Source organism: Vanellus vanellus (assembly GCF_965231255.1).
Source record: "Vanellus vanellus genome assembly, chromosome: 18".
NCBI classification, from domain to species: domain Eukaryota; kingdom Metazoa; phylum Chordata; class Aves; order Charadriiformes; family Charadriidae; genus Vanellus; species Vanellus vanellus.
The window spans coordinates 8,250,802-8,271,101 of record NC_138923.1 but is presented as its reverse complement, the minus strand read 5'-3'; the positions used below and the strand labels follow the sequence as shown (position 1 = coordinate 8,271,101).

The following is a 20,300-nucleotide window of genomic DNA, read 5'->3' as shown; positions in this document are numbered from 1 at the left end:
TGCAGAGAGTGGCTCGGCAGGGAGAGCGGCGCCCCGGCAGGGGTTGTGGAGGGGGAAGCCTCGGTGGATGGGTGGGAGACGGCGGGGACGAGCTTCTCTGAGCCCTTCGGGTGGGCGCTGTGGGATTGCTCTGAGCTCTGATGGCTTTTGCCTTGTCGGGCAAACTTGCTGAGGCGGCGGGTAGCGCTCTGACAGGCCTCTGCCTCCTTTGGGGACGCTTTGAAGTGCTGCCAGGGAGGGGACGGCTTATATTTTCGAGTAAACTTCTAATTGTGGGGATGCTGTGAGCTGCAGGAATAGGTGCTTTGCTCTCATAAGGAGAACAAGAATGGTTGAAATGGACGTTTTCAATTTTAAAGTTATTGTTACAGCAATTCTGGGTTGTTCCAGTTACTATTCTCAATTTTTAAATCGTTCTTAAAATATTGTGCAAAAATATGTGAGAGTAAGCATTTGCCAGGATTTGCCCTTATTATGGTGGGTACTTTGAGGTAGGGCAGCGCCACCATCATTTTTCTGATCGCGAATGTTGGTGATAGGAGGTTGTTTTTGATTGGTTGTCAAAATTTGAAGAAACAAGTAAAAAAAAGTAATAGAGCTTGAGAGCAATATGGTTCCTAGGAGAACAAAGAAAATCAGAGTGTGCCGCTAAAAGTGGGGAAGAGAGAAAAAAGTGGGGCAGGACTGTGCTGGCGTTTCACATGCTTTGGGACTTTTGCAATAGTGTCGGGAGAAACAAGTTTAGGGAAAAAGGTCTGAGGAACACTGAAGGGCTTTGGGGACCAAAGGAAGTTAAATTTAATTTTCTTCCTCACTGCTTCTGGAGGGATATGGGGAGAGCAAAAGTTTTTCTTAAACTGATTGGAAGATCAGTAAAATAAACTGATTGCTGCAGAAGAAGAAATAAAGAGCTCAGAAATGCTAGAAGTTGGCAGAAGCATAAGTTGAAGTACAGGCCATGCCTCCTGCCCATAGAAAGAAGGAAGCCTACAGGGATGGCTTTAATGTAATCAGGAGATTTGCAGAGCTTTTGAGAGAGATTTTTAAAGCGTGTTCTGCTCAGTTACTGGAGAAGCTAGATGAAATCCTTTAGAGATAAGCCCTATATGTGACGTTAGATTTCTCTTTGCATTTCAGTAGTGTTCAGAGGTCTCAGGCATGGTGGTGAATCTGTTAGAGTAGGAACTGTCTAGCTGCAAAAATCAAATTTAGTTTCTTTAGTGATGGGGTAGAGAATTCAAAAAATATGGGATCTATGTGTGGGCTGATGTTTGTGTTCAACATGATAACATGTTATTAATTCTTAGTCATTAATGAATTCTTGCTATCTGGTTTGTTAACATTAAAGCAATCCAGTGCTCTGAAAAGAAAGCTGCAGCCACCACATGGAAACCCACCTTTGAAACGTAAACGTAAGCTGTCAATAAACACCTTCAAGAAATGTGCTACGGAAGCTGACATCAGGGAGAAGGGAAGTTCATCACAAAAATCTTTTCCTAAGAAGCAGTTGACTGACAACAGAAATGAAAGCCAGAAAAGCAAACCTTTCATTAAGACATCCAGCCTGTTTAGAAACAACCCCGATATCCCAGAAATTCACAGGTATTTAGAAAAATGGTAGGAAAAAACCCCACTTTTTAATGCCTTGAAATTCACTGTCTTGGATTCTTGCCCTTTTTTGGGCAAAGCAGTTGCTTGGTATGAGTAGTTTCATTGCTGTTTATATAGAATACTGTTGTAAAATTTATAACTACACCATGTGCTTTGTTTTGTTTTGCTATGTTTCCCCTAACTCAGAAAAGCAGTGCAGCAGGTGCAAGAAAATGTTTTCACTACAGATTCTTTTAACCAGTTGGACCTCCATCCGCATCTGGTGAGTGGCAGGAAGGCTGTGAGCCTTGAAACCTTCCTTTTTGGGTAGGGAGCAGGTTAGAGAGCTGAGATGCACATTTATTCCTGGTGACTTGGACAGGCTTGCCAGTACCTTGCCTGATTTTGTTGCAGTCTCTTAGCTCAACATGCTGGCCAGTGTCCTGACCCATCCCCAAACACACTGTCCCAGCACCCTTCATTGTTTGCAGTTGTAATACCAAAAAAACCCAGAAAACTATTTGGGAGTGTGGTATTTTAACAAGTCTGATATTTCATGATTTACCAGCAATGGTGTAATTCTGATTAACTAAGAAGTATTTTGAGGACTTGGGAACTTTTACATCCAGTTGCCCTGGGCCAGTAATGTAGAGAATAAGCATCAGTCTTCTGGTTTTCGCTCTCTCTTGTTCTACAGAAAGTAACAAAAGGAACAGTTTGACAATGAAACCTGTTTACTACTCTTTATTATCTCTCTAGATCTCCACAATAAATACCGTTCTAAAGATAAGTAGTATGACCAGGTAAGCAAATTCATATAAAACTTCACTACCCCTTAAAGCCAATCATCTATGATTGTTTCATTATACGTAATTGGTTTGTGAAGACCACAATACCGGTTAAGCTGTCCCAATTGCCATAGGGTTGGTTTGTTTGGGATGAGGAATAACTTATAAGTTATTACTTAACGAGACACAGTATGTCAGTTGTCACAGCTGAAGGTGGAACCTTGGAGTCCTGCCTTCTAATTTGGTACTTGAAAAAATACAGTTTTATCATTCAATTTATCACGTCTGATGCCTATCTAGAGACTTTCCTTAGAAATCACATCTACTGATGTAGCTACACAGCAGAGATGAATGTGTGGAATTTGGGGTGAACAGTTCTGAAACAGTCACCGTATGTTAAAACCTTAGGATTCTATCTTATGTTGCGTTTGTATTACCTGACCCGTTTTGTTTGTTACACAGTGTTCAGCAGCAGACAATTCCTGTGCTCCTGCAAGGCAAAGACGCGCTAGTGAGATCTCAGACTGGTTCAGGTCAGTGTTTAATTGTCAGTCTCCTTCCCTAGGGTGTATTAAACTGGATCCCAAATACAGAACCAAAACCTCATGTTCCTAGTACAGCTCATGAAAGCCACAGGCTCGGAAGGCTGGCATGGGACTGCCGTGACACAGACAGATGCTGTGCAAACTTCTGTAACATTGCAGTGGTGGGACTGAATGTTGATGTGCATCTGCGAGCCATTGCACGTGGGCCTATTCCAAGGCTCGTGCTGGGGATGCAGATCCAGGAGGCCAGCAGAGCTAAGCAGCACACACTCTTACCATGCAAACTTATGTGCTTGCTCCGCAGCAAACTATGTCTGAATGTCTCATTTGCTTCGGTGGGTGGGGATATTTATTTAGATAGATCTTAGTGGGATGCCACTGCCTCTCTTTTTTTAATTTAACCCTTTGATGAAATGCCTGTCAATCTTCTGTTCTGGAGACTAGAAAGTAGAAACTTAATTAAAACTTTTCCAGACTCTGACCTCTGTTTAAGAATGGTAGGATGAATGGTACTTTAATTTGTTGGAGTGCTGAATTGCCACTTTTTTTTTTATGGAAAGTCTTGCAATTTTCTTCCTTTTAAAAAGGTAAAACTCTTGCCTATGGTATTCCACTTGTACAGTCTTTGCAAGGAATGGAATCCAAAATAAAGGTAGGTGCAATAGAATGAAATATATTTGCTTTTGATGCTAAGATTAATAAAAATGAAATCCAGCTCTTATCTTGTAGTCATCACTGTCTGTTCTTGATACAAAGGTTAAGCAGTCTCTCTTCTTATTTGTGCACGTGGCTTATGTGATCCTCCTGAACTGTTGAGATACAGATGATACAGAAACAATGTTATGCATTCCCCATTACTTCATGCAGCAGTTAAATAGTCAAGTTTGAAGGCAGAGTACAGAAGAGGCAATGGTCTGGAAGCTGGGAGAACTGAAGACAAAGGTTACTGCCATGTCTTTAGGAGTCATAAGTTTCTAATCTTTGACATGGAGTGAGAATTGATAATTGCTTCCAGTTTGGATCAACTGGTTGACTAGAAAATGCTGCTGCAGATCTGCCATCTCTTGTGTGTTTTTTGGGAAGAGATCAACATGACTTTCCTTATGTGTTGAAATGTTTCCAGCCCATCCCGAACTGTTACTTTCTGCAGCTGCTACCTACAGATTGTTGCTGTGCATCAAACACGACAGTGTTTCTGCAACTCACAAGAATTAAGCGATATGTGTATGGAATAAAATGTTGGGTGTGACTGGGAGTAGGTCTCCAAGCAGAAAAGAGAAGGCAATGCGGTATTGATGCTTGAGAGGCTTGATTTTTTTTTAAAAGCTACAGGAGGAATACCCCAAACTCTGTACAAATTTGTGCTAAAACCCTTCAAAATTCGGTCAACTAATAACAGAAGTGGAAGTGCTCTGTGTACAGTGCTACATTATTCTTAGTGGACCTCTTGTCTCCTCTGTTTGCAGCGCAGTGATGGGCCTTATGCACTCATATTAGTCCCAACAAGAGAGGTAGGTGGCATTTTTTCTTTCTGATTCTGTCTGAATCTGGGTGTTTGAACACTGATTTTTAGTGTGTAGATGTGGGTCCACCAGGGACTGTCTTAGGAAACATTGTCTGTCCTTTTGCTCAGATCTTGCCCTCACAGAAAGAGTGTTTCCTCTCTGGATGCGTGTTGTCATTTTTTTTTGGTGCCATACTAAAGTGAAAAAGAAGGAATCTTTAAGTTTTCTGTAAAGCGCAGTGGGAAATAATTGGGAATACTGGAGAAACTCTCTAGCTCACTGCATGGGAGAGAGAAGTTTGCCTAGCTCACACAAGAGGATTAAGTAAAACCAATGAAATCAGCTTTGCAAATGTGTAGGTTTATACAAACGTTTCATTTTTAAAGACCTATTTTCAAATCCATAAGTGAATGCTGAAGATAAGGCTACCAAGAGTTGGATTCTTCACTGAAATGTCTTCTATTTGATTTATATTATTTGCAATTGCAAAGGCAATTTCAGAGGAGGGTATCAACTTTTTTTTTTTTTTTTCTTTTTTGTATGTCAAATGATAATAACTTCCGTATGGAGAACTGATTGTAGCTATCTAGTTTGGGGCACAATATTTTATTCAACCTGTGGTGCAATATCTCAGCTCAGTTCCATGAAAGTAGAAAGCTTTGAAGCTATTTAAATTTTTATCGCAGCAAACTTATTGCCTTTCTAGGATGTTGTATGAATACTAAGCATGTAAGAAACTTTTTGTAAGCTTGTTTAAAGGGCTGCCATTGGGAGTACTTCCGAAGATAATTTGTAATTACAGTTGGTATTACTTTTACTTTGTATTGAAAGCCGTGGCCTTTCTTGAGAGCTTGGCAAATAATAGTATGTAGCATGTATAGTCAGAGCATTTAAAATAGTTTTACTCCCATAAGTAAGCCCTGCTCACGTGCTCGTTCCACGAACGAGTCAGGGTGGCAGCATTGCATTTCTCGGTCGTTTTCATTGCCACAGCAGAAATGGCTGTCAGACAGCACATGAAACCCAACAGTTAAATGCTTCCTATTGACCAGACATTCAGGTTTGCAAGCTTTGTACATACCACCTATGTTCTGCTGACTGGGAAATGGAGAGTTGGAGAGATTCGGTGGTATGATCACTCTGTGGGCCAGGTGAAGGAATAATGTGGTCTGCCCTGGCTGCCAGAAGATAACTAGCCTCTGGGCTGCATTTCCTTTTCATAGTGGTTTTCTTTAGAAATTGTGCCATTTTCCCTTTTATTCTTCCAGTGGAGCAAAATCTTTTGTGGCTTCAGCTTGTTTTCTCCCTGGGGCATTCACAGAAGCCAGCAGAAGTCTGTGTTGTCCTGGAAGCTGGCTTGTGGAGCAGAAGCAGTAAAGAGGTTTTTTAACAGGTCCGAATATGATAAAAGAAAGATTATGCAAGAGAATAAAATAATGCACAGCTTCTCAAAGAAAACTGAAGGTTGTATTTAGAATTCTGATAATACACATAACTAGATTATCTTACATTTTGAGCCAAAGGAGCTTGTAGTCTGTTTTTGCAGTCAAGGGACTTTTTCAGTGCTCACTTTCTTCTGTTGATTTCCATAGCTTGCACTCCAGAGTTTTGATACAATGCAGAAACTACTTAAGGTAAGAATTCAGTGCTTTGTGTTCTTATTCCTTGAGCCTCTTGCTGTTGAAGGATGCTAAACAACTTCATTCACGCGAAATCAATTGGATGTTTAAGGAAATCCAGCATCTGGCAAGATACATGGTGCTTAAAGATAAATCTGTGTGTCTTCAAGTGCGTTTAAGTGTGATTTCCCTGTGGCATGTTTTAAACTATTAAATGAACAACTAAGTGATTAATTATGACACCTTAGTTGCATGTGTTTTCAGAAACAAGCGTAGCTGATTTTTACGTTTTGTTTTTAGAGGTACCTACCATTGTTTCAGTCCGAGTTATGAATGGAAACTCTCACAATGACAAGTACAGTTTTACTGAAACTAATACTAGACAGATGGGTTTCAGATGGGGAATAGAACTTGATGAACTGCTTTGCCAATTGAATGGCTGGAGAAATTAGAAGGCTTTTAAAATCATTAAATGATAGTGCTTTCCTTTTAATTGAGGCAGAGTATCTTACCATGGGGCTAGAAGGTATCTAAATCATTTATCTGAGCCATAGTCCCACTCCCTCTTCTGTTTTTTCTTGAAATGATAAGGCACTTCCCAAGTCTTTTTTAGTGCTGGAATAAGATTTTGTTGTGTCATGCTGAGGTTTAAAGTACTTCAGTCTTCTTCCATAGTAATTAGAAGTTACTATGAGTGGACTTTTGATATCCTTCAAAGGATCAAGTCTGGATATATCCCCCTTTAATTTTTCTTTGTTATATATAATGTGTAGTAACCATCAAATCCAGTGTAAATGTCGTAGTGACCCAAAACAGAAGATTTAGACTGTGGTCTGACTGGACTTTGGAAGAGCTGGATGACTGGTGGGTGTAATATGATTGTGTAATTACTGAGAGAGAGAAAAAGGCTAGTTGAGCTGCTCTTGATGCAATTACTCTAATGCCAGCTGCTGAGTTTACATTGTATGGATCTTGCTTATATATCATCCTGATTTTAAACCTTAAAAAGGAACTCTTTTTGTAGAAACTATTTGTTGGAACATTTCTGGCAAGCAGTGACCTGTGCAAACTTAAGCCTATTTACCAGTCACGCATTTGTGCAATCCTTACAAGCTGTGCTCTGCTTCTGTCCTGTGTTTCCTCTCAAGTGAGGCAATGGCAGTACTGTGCTTTGATTATCTCCCCTGTAAGTATTGAGCAATATTGGATTCAATGAAGGGTTGGACCTCATTACAGTAAGTGGCAAAAACTCCTGCCAGTATCAATGAGACTAGCATTTAATGTTCACAGACATGGTGGCTGTGTGCATGCAGGTCTGTGTATGTATATATAAACTTGATAGGTCCTGTGTTTTTCTTAAATTTTCCTTGGCCACAGGAAGATATTGCTTAAAGGCAAGATGAAGAAATAGCATTGTAGCTTGTCTTTGAACATTTAGGCTACGTGGGGAGAAGGAAAAGAATTATTATGTGATTGGAAGTGGTGCAAAAATGATTGCATTTCTATCTTCCTAGACGATGTGGGAAGCAAGTTACATGGCTAGAACTAAAGGTGCCATTGATAAGTAGCTGTGGGTGAGAGAGTGCATGTAGACTGCATCTGTTAGATCAAATCAGATGCACACTGCTGTCAGCCCCAGTCCTTTCTCTTTTTGCCAGGAAACATAATTTTTGGATTAGGCTCTGTCTCTTTATTAAGAAGAATCTATATTGGTCTTGGTTTTCCTTTCTGTAGCCATTTGCCTGGATTGTGCCTGGAGTGCTAATGGGGGGAGAAAAGAGAAAATCTGAAAAAGCCAGGTAGGAAGGCAACTTCTTAAATTGTATTTTGGGTCCTTCTGCTCTACAGCCTTTTTATCTGTTACTCTTCTTCAGAGTGCTTTTCTTACTGGGAGAGAGGATTGTGAGCTTGGATCAAGCTGTGATCCCCCTGGATCTTACACAGACACAGTGACTGGGTCAGCAGGAAGTATTCACTTCCCCCGGTTGGATCTATTTCTAAAATGTTGATGAGCCTTCTGAGAAGATGATCTCTTGTGTCAGTAGGTGTTTTTTTACTCTTCTGACAAACACCTGTATTTGCTTACCACCGGGTGCTGTCTACAGTGGGGGAAATTGCTTTCTGGAGAAGAGATTTCCTGGTGTTAAAAAGTCTCTCTCTTTTCCCTTCTCAAGAATTGAATTGTAAGCTAGTAATCCAAAATGGAATTTTCTTTTCTCAGTGTATAAGCATACACAAAAAGAAGTTTACTGTTGACAGTAAAAAAAACTACTCGGAGAAGAAAACCTAGCTTTGGTGGTTTAATTTTTTTTAATATTATTAATATTTCTTTCCACCGTGTCTTTATCACTGAGTATACCTCTTAGTATCAGTGATCATCAAGGATAAAATTTAGCTGTGCAAGAAATCTCAGTTTTAATCAGTGAGAAAATGCTGTCCCTGCTAATTTTAGTATGGCCGTGATTTCTTCCTCTGTATGTTCCAGTTCCTCATTTGAGTTCCTGTTCCAGAGTTACTGCTAACCTGTATGTTTTGAGTGGGTTTGTTTTTCTTTGTTTTGGTTAGTTGTTTGTATTCTTTTTAATCTAAACAGGTTACGTAAAGGAATAAATATCCTCATTTCAACTCCTGGTCGCCTGGTTGATCACATCAGGTCCACAGAATGCATTCATTTCCGTCACACTCAGTGGCTGATTATTGATGAAGCAGACAGGTAAACTTCTGTGTGTTTAGATATGTAAAATAATTATGATACCCTCTGCATCTACATTTGATACTTCACTAAATATTTTTTAAAAAATAAAAGAGCGAGCGCGCACAGATGATCATAAACCATTCGTGCTCAGTGGCCTCAGCCAAGCACCAGATGTCTGGGGTTAGAAAGAAATGTCCTCTTTGTACGTATTATTGTACAATTATCCATTGGAGAGGTTCTCTCAGTGTCTTCTGACATGTCTGACACTGGCAAAAGTTGAAGATGGGTCATGAAGCTAGATGGGCCAAAGATCTGATCGGCTCTAGCACTTCCCCTATTCCTAACTGGCTCATGTAGCCTTAAAACTTTCTCCTTATTCCTTCCTACAGCATCTTTCATCACCTCTGCTGTTTTTGTAGGATCCTGGACCTGGGCTTTGAGAAGGATGTAGCTGTGATACTCAATGCGTTAAATGCTGAGAGAGAGACGCGTCAGAATGTCCTGCTCTCGGCCACCCTCACGGAAGGTGGGTTATAGACAGGTGGTGTCTCCTTTAGCTGAATAATGGACAAGCAACTGCAAAATAGTTGGCTGAATGTGATTATATTACAGCCCAATCTGAAGCCCTTTGTAAAGTGGAATAATGCCTGTTGATTTCTTTGGGCTTATGAAACTCATCTTTCGCTACTGGAATTTCTGTCAGTTTATATACTTACATGGTCCTTGCATACAAGTTCCAGAGCTTCACCATGAACCTGGGAAGCACTGGTTTGTTTGCTTGTTTGTTTTCTTTACAGATAGAGAATTAAGGCAAAAAAGCTAACGACAGGACAGCTTCTGTGTGATTTGCTCAGTTACATAAAAAAAGTCAGTTGCTGAGGCAAGAGTTGAGCTAGGCCGCATGACTCCTGCACTCTTGATAGATCTCTTGGGTTTTTTCCACATATGTGGTTAAAACACAGGACTGCCAAATGCTCTCTGTCTGGTTAAGACATTTATACAATGTAAAATAACACAGTTGACTGAATTAGTGTCTTGTGATGCTTTTGTGGAGTCTGCAGCAGATAAAAGCCCTGAAAAGACTGAAGTTTGTGGAGGTGTTCTGTCAGTGTCTGAGGCATGGCTCATTAGTTCCTTGCCCTTCGCTGCTTTTCACTGGAACTGCATTATTTGGGGGTTTTTATGTGAATATATCATCACCCTCCCCAGCAGCATCCCAAACTGAACCTCATGTATTTTTCATTTTCTGTGATTCAGGAGTAACACGGCTCGCCGATATCAGTTTGAATGATCCCATCAGCATTTCCATAGCAGATGAAATCCAGAAGGGGCTCAAACCGGCATCACAAACGGATAGAGAACCCAGTAGTTCATCAAACTGCATGGACCAGGAAAACTTTGCTGTTCCAGAGAAGCTCAAGCAGTATGTCATGATGGTCCCCAGCAAATTGAGACTTGTCACGTTAGCAGCTTTTATCCTGGAGAAATGCAAGGTGAGACTCTTTGCATTTATATTACTAAGCAGCCCTTTGTTCTTTCCAACTCCTTTATCTGTTACTCTGTCAAGGATAGCATGGATTAGATCTAGGGCTTTGAAGTGCATCTAGTGTATAGGGAGCCACAAGAGAGCGGAGGTGCTGTTGTGTCTTGCACGCTGGCAGTGAGATACTTGTGCAGCATGTACTCGTACTTCTTTTGTGGGCTCAGTATTTGGTGTCAAACTCTGTAATCCTTTCCCGGATAATGGTATCTCCAGAAGTGGAAGTCACCTGGGTCTTATAATGATCAGGGAATTGTGAGAGGCCTGTGGAAATGGTCATGTGCAATTTTCTTGCTTTTCTTGCAGTTTGAAAAACAACACAAGATGATCATCTTTTTCTCCAGTTGTGAACAAGTGGAATTCCACTATGAGCTCCTACTAAAGGTCCTTTCAGGAGGGCTAACAGCAGAACAACCTGAACGTTCTTCTGTCTCCTCTGCACACTTAAAGTTTCTACGACTGCACGGCAACATGGAACAGGAAGTAAGCATTCTCAAAATGTCAGGATACACAGTTTTATTCTTTATTCCCTGTGATTTATTGTGTGGTTATTTTGGGGAGGAGGGCAGAAGAGAGGACAGAGAGTCATTTCACCTCTAGGGGCCTCAGTCTTCCATCTGCTAATGAGAATAAGAATATTGTCCCACTTCTGGAAAGTACCTTGGTAGCTATATCTGAAAAACACAGCTGAAGAGGCAAGAGGTGTTATTTCAGCAAGCTGAGGCAGCCGTTCAGTATTCCCAGTGGGTGCGCTTAAACCATTTATGTATCCGTGATTCTCTCTCAGGCAGTCAAGAGCGGCTTTTAATGCCAAAGGAAAACCTCATCCAAGCCTCAAAACATTACTACTCAATAAGTTGCCCCCATTAGATGAGGATGGAGCAGTTTGGCTTTGGTTTTGAAGAACAGTGTCTTGACAAACTGCTTGTTTTCCTGGGATGGAATAATAGCAATATAACGGTGATTACCCTAAAATAGGTCTTGGTTTTAGCTGGATAGGCCCGGGGGATGAGATTAGAGCTTGCTACAGAGGGCTGAGAGGCAGAAGAAGAGTGTCAAATGGTCTGTCACTGTAGCATTTCTCTCAATAGCTGAGGGACTTCCCTTGAAAGTTCAGTCCCTGATCCTGCCCTTGGTCTTTGATGGAGAGAGTTTCTGCTCTACTCTGAGCCGCACAGCAGAGAGAGTAAATGAATAGAGCTCTTCTGATGAAGCAAGAGGTGAAGAGCCATTGTTTTTCTCGCTCGTTCCCATCCTGTGGAGACCAGAAACATGTGCTTTGCTGTCCCTGCAGTCTGGCCTTTCCTCAACCTGCCTGCCTGAGCGAGTGAGCAGGCCTGGTCTGGCCCAACTCTACCCTGACCAGCTGTTAAGCCAACAGAACACCACTAAGTAGCTGGCACCAGGGGAAGGGTTTTGCCTTTTTAGTACCCAGTGTGTAATTAGTGCTTGATGTCTTCAAATTAAGAGCATTAATGGAGCTAAATTGTGGATCCCATATGGTACTGCTGAGCACGGCTGCTGTCATTGTCAACAAGATACAGCGTGCTCTCTTCTTTAGTTTTTGTCAGCAGAGGGTTCAGTGTGTCGGCAAGGCCCAAGTTTCCCTTCTTTCCTAGAATAGTACCTCTAGCTGGAGTCAAGTACCTAAGGTTACTTCTATGTCATCAACAAAGCAGGACATTCACTTAACCCCTAGCTAGAACTCTGAGGAAGAAGGCTTGAAACGTGAAAACAAGGATATTGTGGAAGGAGGAAGCAAAAGGAGCAGGAAGGAAACGGGTATGGTGTTTCTGAGGCCAAAGACAGCTTGAACTCTGAAAAGGAAAAGAGTCAGTGGAATCAGATCAAGGGAATGTGAGTGTGTGGTTGTTTCCACAGCTAAGGAGAGGGAGTGTAGGTGAATAGGTGGTACTGGCAAGTGAAGACCGATTGCTACTGAGGCCTTCCATTACTAATGCTCTGAGCATTGTCTTGTGTGATAGCAAGTGTCATTGTGATGTAGTGTGGGTTGGAGGATCAGTTTCTTTTGCTTTTATCAAGAAAAAAACCCAGACCCCAAAGTAGTTAGTTACACTGTCTCGAGTGTGCTTAGGAAGGTTTTGAGACTGACAAAGCAGGAGGCTTTTGAAGGTAAGTGAGAAGCTTGAGTGGCGGGTTCCTGCAGTTCTGGGGCTCAACAGGTCAAAGATTGCTGGCAGGTTAATATGGGATCTGGGGGCTGTGGACAGCCCTCCCTGGGAGCCTGAGCTCGTGTTAGATGTGGGGGCTGTGGGAGTTCTGTTGGTGCAGACCAGAGATGATGACAAGACTGGGAAAGACCTGCCCCAATGCTTGTGGGAAGGAAGGATCTCTGTCCCTGTGTCAGCAGCCTCATTGGTGGCCCTCGCCAATACAAAGCCTTTTCCTGTGGGAAGGCCATGGGAGGGTGCCCTGGGAGCTCTGTGGCAGCTGCCTGCAGGGCCCAGGAGTCCTGTCCCCTTGCCCCCTTGGGCAGGGGTTTCTGGCCAAGGTCTCGTCTCCTGTCCTATTACTTTGAAGACTTACCCTGCAACAGTTCACATGAGCAACTGTGCAGCTGAGCATCCCCGATACTTAATAATTACACAGTCTGTCCAGTGACTGTCTGCGTGCCCCATTGGGCACGTGATGAGGCTGATTTCTTGTGATGTGACTATATCACTGCGTCAACAGTATGGGCTTATCCTGCCCATCGTGTGTCCAGACAGACAGCAGTTAAGGTGTTCAGCTTTTGCTTGCTTTCACGAAAGCCTGTGTTGCCCATAAAGTATGCCAGTGCTTTGTTGTATGTAGAAATAGTCTGTTCTGTTCTGTTGCTGCTGCCTAATCTTTTGTGGATCCTCTCTCCACATAAGACATTTATTCCTTTTTGACATACCCATGCCATGCTTCTGTGCAAACAGGGGAGGTGTTGGCTGCTTTGATTTGACCAAATGCATTCAGGCTTGCCCCAGATGCTGTGCCTTCCTACCTGGGACCACACCTGTGTGCCACAGATTTTTTTCCATTTGCAGAAAGAGTCTGACTGGAACTCATGAAGTCAATTCCTTTGCTTTTGAAGCTGTGCATATTTTAGTGAATAAGGCATAGTTGTTAAATTGTTATATTAACTGATTTGCTTTATGTTTGATTGTAATGTGCATAAGGACTCTTTTCATTTTTCTGTTTCAATCCTCTAGGAAAGAACAGAGGTCTTCCAGGAGTTCCTAAAATCCAAGACCGGCATCTTGCTTTGCACTGTAAGTAACTTAAAGTCCCTTTGCAGCTCCATGCTAATGGGCCTGTCTGAAATCTTATGGTAGAACAGAGGATTTGGCACTGAGCTCTAATGCAAGCTCACTGCCTGACCTTGAGGAAAGTCACCTTTTTCTACATCTCACATGTTAAATAAGGACTGGTGTCTTCTTGGCAAACTGTTACGCGATCTTTTGCTGCAAGGTACCGTATACAGAAAAAGTGTATGTCTAATACAAGAGGCCTCTAAGTATTTTCCATGGTCTTCTGTCTGGAAAAATCCGTTCATTTGAATCTGGAACCTTGCCCTCTACATGCAGTCAATAGAACGCAATCCTAATTTGTAGTATACCCCATAACTGCCAGGTAAATTGGATGTAATGTGATATTTCCCATCTTAATGACTACCACAAGGTTAAAAACAGAAACCTGCAGGGATGGAAGGGAAGCTCAACCAGAGAATGGTGTCATTAGAAACGTACATGCTCTGCTGCTCTCCATGCTTTGCCCTTCAAGCTTCCTTCAAGGGTGCTGAGGGAGAAATTCTTGTCCTCTACTGAAGTTTGCTGGCACCCTTGTGTTGTGGTGGCACCTTCCGCTTCTCGTTTCTGACCTGTCGGTGCCACAGCTAGCCTGCTGCAGTGGTGCAGAAGGCTGCACGATTTGCTCTCTAATAGTGGCAGCTGTTGATCTGAAAATGTGTGAATCTTGGCGATTTCTACCCACCGCAAACTTGTAAATTACAGCGATCGGGAGTAATTAGAGCTGAGAAACCCTCTCCAGCTCTGAAATGACTCCTGTTCTTGCAGGAGGAATTATTCTTAAAGGAAACTAGTTGCAATTTTTTTCAGAGAGCGGGGGCTGAATTTTATCTTACTGTTATGTCCGTGGTTCAAAATAGGACTGCCATGGATATAGGAGTGTTTGATTTAGCACTGCCAAATTAAATATTGTATCACCTGTAAAATTGTACTTGTTACATGGTAGTCTTGGTCCTGCTTGTGTGTGCAGCCTTCCAATGACTCGATCAAGGTCAAAATGCATCTTTACAATGCATAAGTGTAACTGTAACTTGGTTTCCCTGTATATGCAGGTAATACTTAAGTGTCTCAACTGAGGAGGATAGCAAAGCTTAATCGTTCAGTGGTGTAGATCAAGTGTTTTGAAGATTAAAAGTATTTGTTAAATTCTAAAGAATAAATGGCTAAACTTTGTTGTCCTTCATGCACATGCTGTCTATAACTGAGAAATATTAGGGACATGTTTTTGTGATTGACATTTCAGTTTAATGAGTTGAGAAAGACAGCAAATGCTTGATTTTAGACAAAGAAAACAATCACTGCAATCACTGGGATGTCAGTTCCTGGGTGCGACCGTTTGAAGGGGAAATGCAGCCTGTGGCAGGAAGAATCTGCCAGGAAAGGTACAGCTGTTGACAAGGTAGGAAGAAGAGTAAGTTGGATAAAGAAATCCCAGTGGATGGAATCCCCCTCTTGAGACACTGGAGATGTGGTTTGATTTCCTGCCATGTCACAGACTCCGTACAAGTGGATGTGGAATTGTGATAACAAGGCAAGTAGCCACGTGTCAGCTGAGCAGCGATAGTTGTGCGTTTGCTCCTGACCTGTCTTAAATAGGAGGTAATGTGAATTAACCTAGATTGCCATGGAGAAGGTAGTGTAAGGTAATGCATTTATCGTAACCCTCCTTCATTTCAGTCTAAGGTACTTTGCATTTACTGCAAGGCAGGGATGCAAATCCTGGCAGTTACAGTTACTGTGGCTCAGCTGGCACATGGTTAGCACGTTAAGCACAGTAAGTTGTGTGTCTGAGTCCAAAATCTCTCTGTGCTTCAGCTCTCCATCTGTAAAATGGGGATAGTAGCACTGTTCTATCTTACAGAGATGTTGGGAGGACAAATGCATTGAAACCAGGAGGTGGCCTGTTACCACAGTAATGGGGACCATATGGACACCTTAATATAGAGATACACTTTGCGCTAGTCCCACATTACAGGTGCCTCCCCACTGCAGATGTCCAAAGGGCAGCCAGGCACTGTGACCACCTCCTGCCTCCGAGGGCATTGCTTTTTCTGACACTTTTCTTCATATCAGCAAAAATGTTTTGCAGAAAGGTGGTTTTGTTCTTTCCACTGCAAAATCACATTTTGTGCCCACAAAATTTTCAAACCTGGCTCACAAAAGAGCAACACCAGTAACATTACCGTCCTTCCCGTGTCCCTTATGCTATGTTCTCCACCCATCTTTCCGCTCTAGTAAGCAATGGGACCTGCTGTTCCTTTTATTAATTTGCTCTATGTCATATGTATATTAATATACTCCATAAAATATTTTTGCCAGACAATATAAACTGGCAGACAAGAAAATAAAGAAGGGCCATGTATCTCAGAGGGTCTCATCCAGATTTATTTCTCTCTCCTTCACTGAAGTTCTTTGCAGCTTCCTTTGGGATGTGCCTTTTAAACAAGTTCATCTCTTCCAGGGAGAGAGGAAAGATCATTTGGAGATTGTTTGCTGTTTACTCAGTCACGCTAACTCATCTTGCCAGTTTTCTGGCGGCCCCAGCCAAGAGCTTTCGCCTCTGACAGCTTCTGTGCTCTCTCCTTCCTCCTCTGATTACGCAGCCCAATCTGTCACCCTGCCGACGGGGGTCTCTACCCTGCTGATGGCTTTCCACACTCGGCAGTAATGACTTTTGGCAGGCCGGGAAGGCGCGAGAGCTTCTTCCCCAGCTTGGAGAGCCGTTAGGCCCTCTCTGCCTGTTAGCTAAAGCACTTTGTGAGGTTCTTTGGTAAATAAATGAGTCATTTTAATCCAACTGACAGCCTGGCACCTGAGCAAGCTGCCTTCCATCTGTACTTCTAGGCCTCATGTAGGCAGCCAATTGTCAAGCTCAGGGCCTTCAAGACCTCACCATTGAGTGTCTTTCAAAAGCAACTTTAGCAATTTCCTTTGCCCTAATTAGATTGTGTGAGAGGGACTGAGCAAACCAAGGCCCTTGCAAAACTTTTGTGGCTGTGTTGGTTCTGATCTTCTGCAGCGATACACCTTGCTTTTGGTGTGGCCTTCTTGCCCTCCATTCCCTTGTACTCACCCCTCTGTACCCCCCCACCACAAGCACAGGCTGGTAACATGAATTGTTAGAAGCAGAAATTTCAGCATTTCTGGGGGTCCTCAGGTGGATTGTGCCTCGATACTGTGCCATTCTGTGGCTTGCAGTGGGAATTGGGGCAGGAACACGGTTAAGGCTTCAGATTACCGTGTTTGCTTGGCATCTGGGTTTTCTTTAAAACTGCACTGGTGTAGATTATTTCTCCATGCTCCTGTAAGATGGTCACTTAATTCTCCATTCCATTGCCCATTGAAGGGAATCACCAGTGACCTGCTGAGGTGTCATATTCTTGATTTCCCTGTTACTAAGGAATGGTGGTGTGAGATCATGCATGGAAAGGGGAATGCTGTCTGGGGCAGTGCAAAGGAAGGGAGGGTAGTCCGCTGGAAATCTATTGAGCTTCTTGAAAGAGCACTGGCAGCAGATTAGTGCTGCTGTGTGTGGAATAAATTTAGTGCTAGTAAAACTGGATAATTGTTGCTTGAGTTGTATTCCCTATCCTGGTAAGGTGACCCACAAGTATTTGCTAAAGATCTGAGAAGCAAGCAGCTCATGGGCTCTGCCAACACAGGAAGGCAAATCAGCTCAAACTTTTTATCCTAATTCTACCTTGCTGCTCTCTACTAGGGCCTTTGAGGAAAAGGAGCTACAGGAGACGCAGGTGGACTGATACTGAGGAATCTTTGAGAGTTTGCAAAACACTCCAATTACCAGTAAATCCCAAGACACTGCTGAAAGAAAGCCAAGTTAAACCCCAGGAGAATGGCTGCTGATATGTGTCAGTAACAGCCGAGTGGAGTTGGTGGCATTGTGAAAGCAACAGTGAATACAAAGCTGATGATGGGAGAGAGCCTCCTCCCAAAACGTTGTCCCTGGCTATTTATTAGGCTTTTGGTTAACCTGTTCAACTTTCCTGCTTGCTTTGGCAAACACGCATGAGAACAATACTGTCTGTGGCAGTAGTTTCCCAGCCAGAGGTGATGAGAAAATGCATCTTAGAAGAGGAGGGAAAGAATCCTGATGGATGAGAGGGATGGCTCCTGCCCCTGCTGTCTACTTCTCCTCCCAATGTTGGAGGTGCCCACTGCTGACCACAGGGATGGCTTGGCTATCTGTTTATTGTGGGTAAACTGGCCCCATCCCAAGATCAGAGCCCTCTCATCAAACACAGCCTTTCCTAGACTACTCGGTGTGAGAAAGAGCACAGTATAGGAAAAGACCAAAGACTTGTCAGCATGGAAGTGTATAACAGAGCCAGCCAGATCGGAAGCAGACATCAGCACTCCTGTCTGATCGTGCTGTAGAGTTTATAATCTTGTTATCCTGGTAACTGCTGTACACGTTCCCCGACTTCTCTTGATTTATTTTCTCCAACCTCCTTTAAATGGCTTTTTGTACATCTGTTCATTCTGAGTCTGGGAACAAGTCGTTTCTTAATGAGCGTGTTGGAGCAAAAGTGTGTATTATTTCAGAGTGGGCGTTGTGGAAAGTGTCTCCTCTTTTACTGCATTTGGAGCCACAAAGCAACCTGGCTAGTGCTTATGGGAAGGCCTTTGCTGCCAAAACATCAGCTTCCTAGTCTTTTAACGTGTGTGGGAGTTGCATGAAAACACTTCAGTGGGTGGCTGACACATTTTTAGTACATTAAGCTCCTGCTTACGTTCTTAATATATTCTATTTTCAACTAGCTAAAAGATACATGTGTTCCAAAACATTTCCTAACAGAGTTAAATCTGCACACCTGCTCTGTTATTGCGCGTGGTGAATGTAAAATCCAAGGAGTATGTGAGGACATTGCTAATGAACAGAACATCAAGAAGGGAGATTGAAACGTGTTTGCACTCTCTCTCTCCGTTTTGAACAGTATTTAAACTCTCTCTTCCCTTTGAAAGAGTATGGGTTTTGAGCTATACTGGGTGTGCATAACTAAAAGGTCTCGTTCAAGCCTTTCTCCAAGTTGATGGGTTTTCTCACCAGCTGGCACATCAAATAACACTCCTGACAGCAGCTTCAGACCCTTTTCTTTGGGGCTGAGTTTTGTTTCTCCAAATCAAAGCCTGACTGGTGAAAATCTAGGGGATAGCTCTCCGATAATCCCCTCTCCTCAAGCTGTATTCCAGCTTCCTGCAGATTCTGCTAAATTGTTGGGACTTAATTGTAGGGCCAGGTGACCTGCAAATCATCTGCTCCTTAACTTCAGGCCGTCACCTAGGAAACAACTAATTATTTGTAGGTGGACATCAGTGCGGCTTTGGACATTCCACTCAAGGCCTAGGATCTTTGACCATTTGCTTTATGGCCATTTTCCTCTTCATTAGCAGCCTGGGTTTAGTTCTTAGGCTGGCTATGGATAAAGGTGTGCTCAGAAATAGCGTTGCCTTCCAGAGATTTAATTCTGCCTCTCTCACTGTTTAGGCAGTAGGTGTCTATGAGCAGGTCTGTTTTCATCAGTGAAAGAAACTGAAGAACCAAAGGTATCGCTACCATTAGGACAGTTGATTCTCTCAGATGTAATGTAAAGGGACTGCAGCAGACTGCTGTAATTCAACACCACTCCTGAAATAGGTGATTTTATATCCTCCAGGCTTTAGGCCATAGTAGTAGATAATTTTTTATTGTATTAGCCTGTTAACAATATTCCTTGTATTTTAAACCCTCAACATTATTTCTGACCTTCAGTCCATCTCTCCCCAAACTTGGCACAAAAAATTTCTACTTGCATGGCCAGTTGTTTCCTGGCGTAATTGCCATCCCAGAAGAGTTCTTACTTTGCTGATATCTTCAAAGCATTTTTACTAAAGTAATTTCCTTATTAATGTTAAAGGATGTTGCAGCACGCGGACTAGACCTTCCTCAAGTTACATGGATTGTACAGGTAGGTTTGCTGTGTATGTATGTATGTATTAAGTGCAGTCTTGCTCAGTTGAAATCCCTTTCCAGTCCAGACCCTCTTTCTGCAGTTTGCTTTGTGCTGATGCCTACAGATGTGAGAGACCCATGTGTTCCTGACTGCAGGACTGGGACTCAAGGTTTCGCTAGGATACAGCAGTGCTATCGTATTTTTGGTTTTGATGGTCTGTTTTCGTCTCCAGTAACTCCAGTGTTATCGGCTGTGTAATAATATTCCACTGGCTGGGAGAAAATACCCTCTGTTTCTCCCCACAGGAAGCCAAATCTTGTGAAATACTGGCCATCTCTTGCAGTTCTGTGTTTCTGCCTTTCTGAGCTTGCTGGGGAGGCAGTTCCATGAGGAATTTAAGTGTGATCCTAATGTTAAACATTGAGTAGCCCAATAGTGTCTGTGCAATGACCTGCATGTTTCAAGTGAGGCTTTGCTGGCTTGGGGCTGGGTAGCTGTAAGCATTCAGCTTTCAGTAGAACCGCATAGTTCAGATTTCCCCTGGAAAAAAAAACCAACACTGCTGCATTGCTGTTGACAGAAATACTGTCTTTGAAAAAAAAAAAAGAAACTAAGGGAGATGGATTGAACATTAAAAATACCAACCTGTCTTTTCAAAGAGGAAGCTGGGGGCATGAAGCAGATTTCATTTTTATAAAAGATTTATAATTAAAAAAAGGTTAGTTGAATTGAGGAAAAACTGATCCTGAGATTCCTGTGTATCAAGTGACA

The 20,300-nt window shown here is 42.6% G+C and overlaps 1 protein-coding gene across 1 annotated transcript in view; it reads left to right on the top strand.

Annotated features, from left to right (window-relative positions):
- The window catches only part of DDX31 (DEAD-box helicase 31), a 50,604-nt gene that overhangs the window by 411 nt on the left and 29,893 nt on the right, over positions 1-20,300 (top strand). Inside the window, exons 2-15 of the mRNA XM_082492434.1 lie at positions 1,349-1,602; positions 1,798-1,873; positions 2,350-2,393; positions 2,841-2,911; positions 3,511-3,575; positions 4,390-4,434; positions 6,021-6,062; positions 7,782-7,846; positions 8,641-8,760; positions 9,162-9,268; positions 10,000-10,235; positions 10,589-10,765; positions 13,483-13,542; positions 19,494-19,544. Coding sequence (XP_082348560.1) covers positions 1,349-1,602; positions 1,798-1,873; positions 2,350-2,393; positions 2,841-2,911; positions 3,511-3,575; positions 4,390-4,434; positions 6,021-6,062; positions 7,782-7,846; positions 8,641-8,760; positions 9,162-9,268; positions 10,000-10,235; positions 10,589-10,765; positions 13,483-13,542; positions 19,494-19,544 — 1,413 coding nt within the window. The remainder of the gene's footprint in view (positions 1-1,348; positions 1,603-1,797; positions 1,874-2,349; positions 2,394-2,840; positions 2,912-3,510; positions 3,576-4,389; positions 4,435-6,020; positions 6,063-7,781; positions 7,847-8,640; positions 8,761-9,161; positions 9,269-9,999; positions 10,236-10,588; positions 10,766-13,482; positions 13,543-19,493; positions 19,545-20,300) is intronic.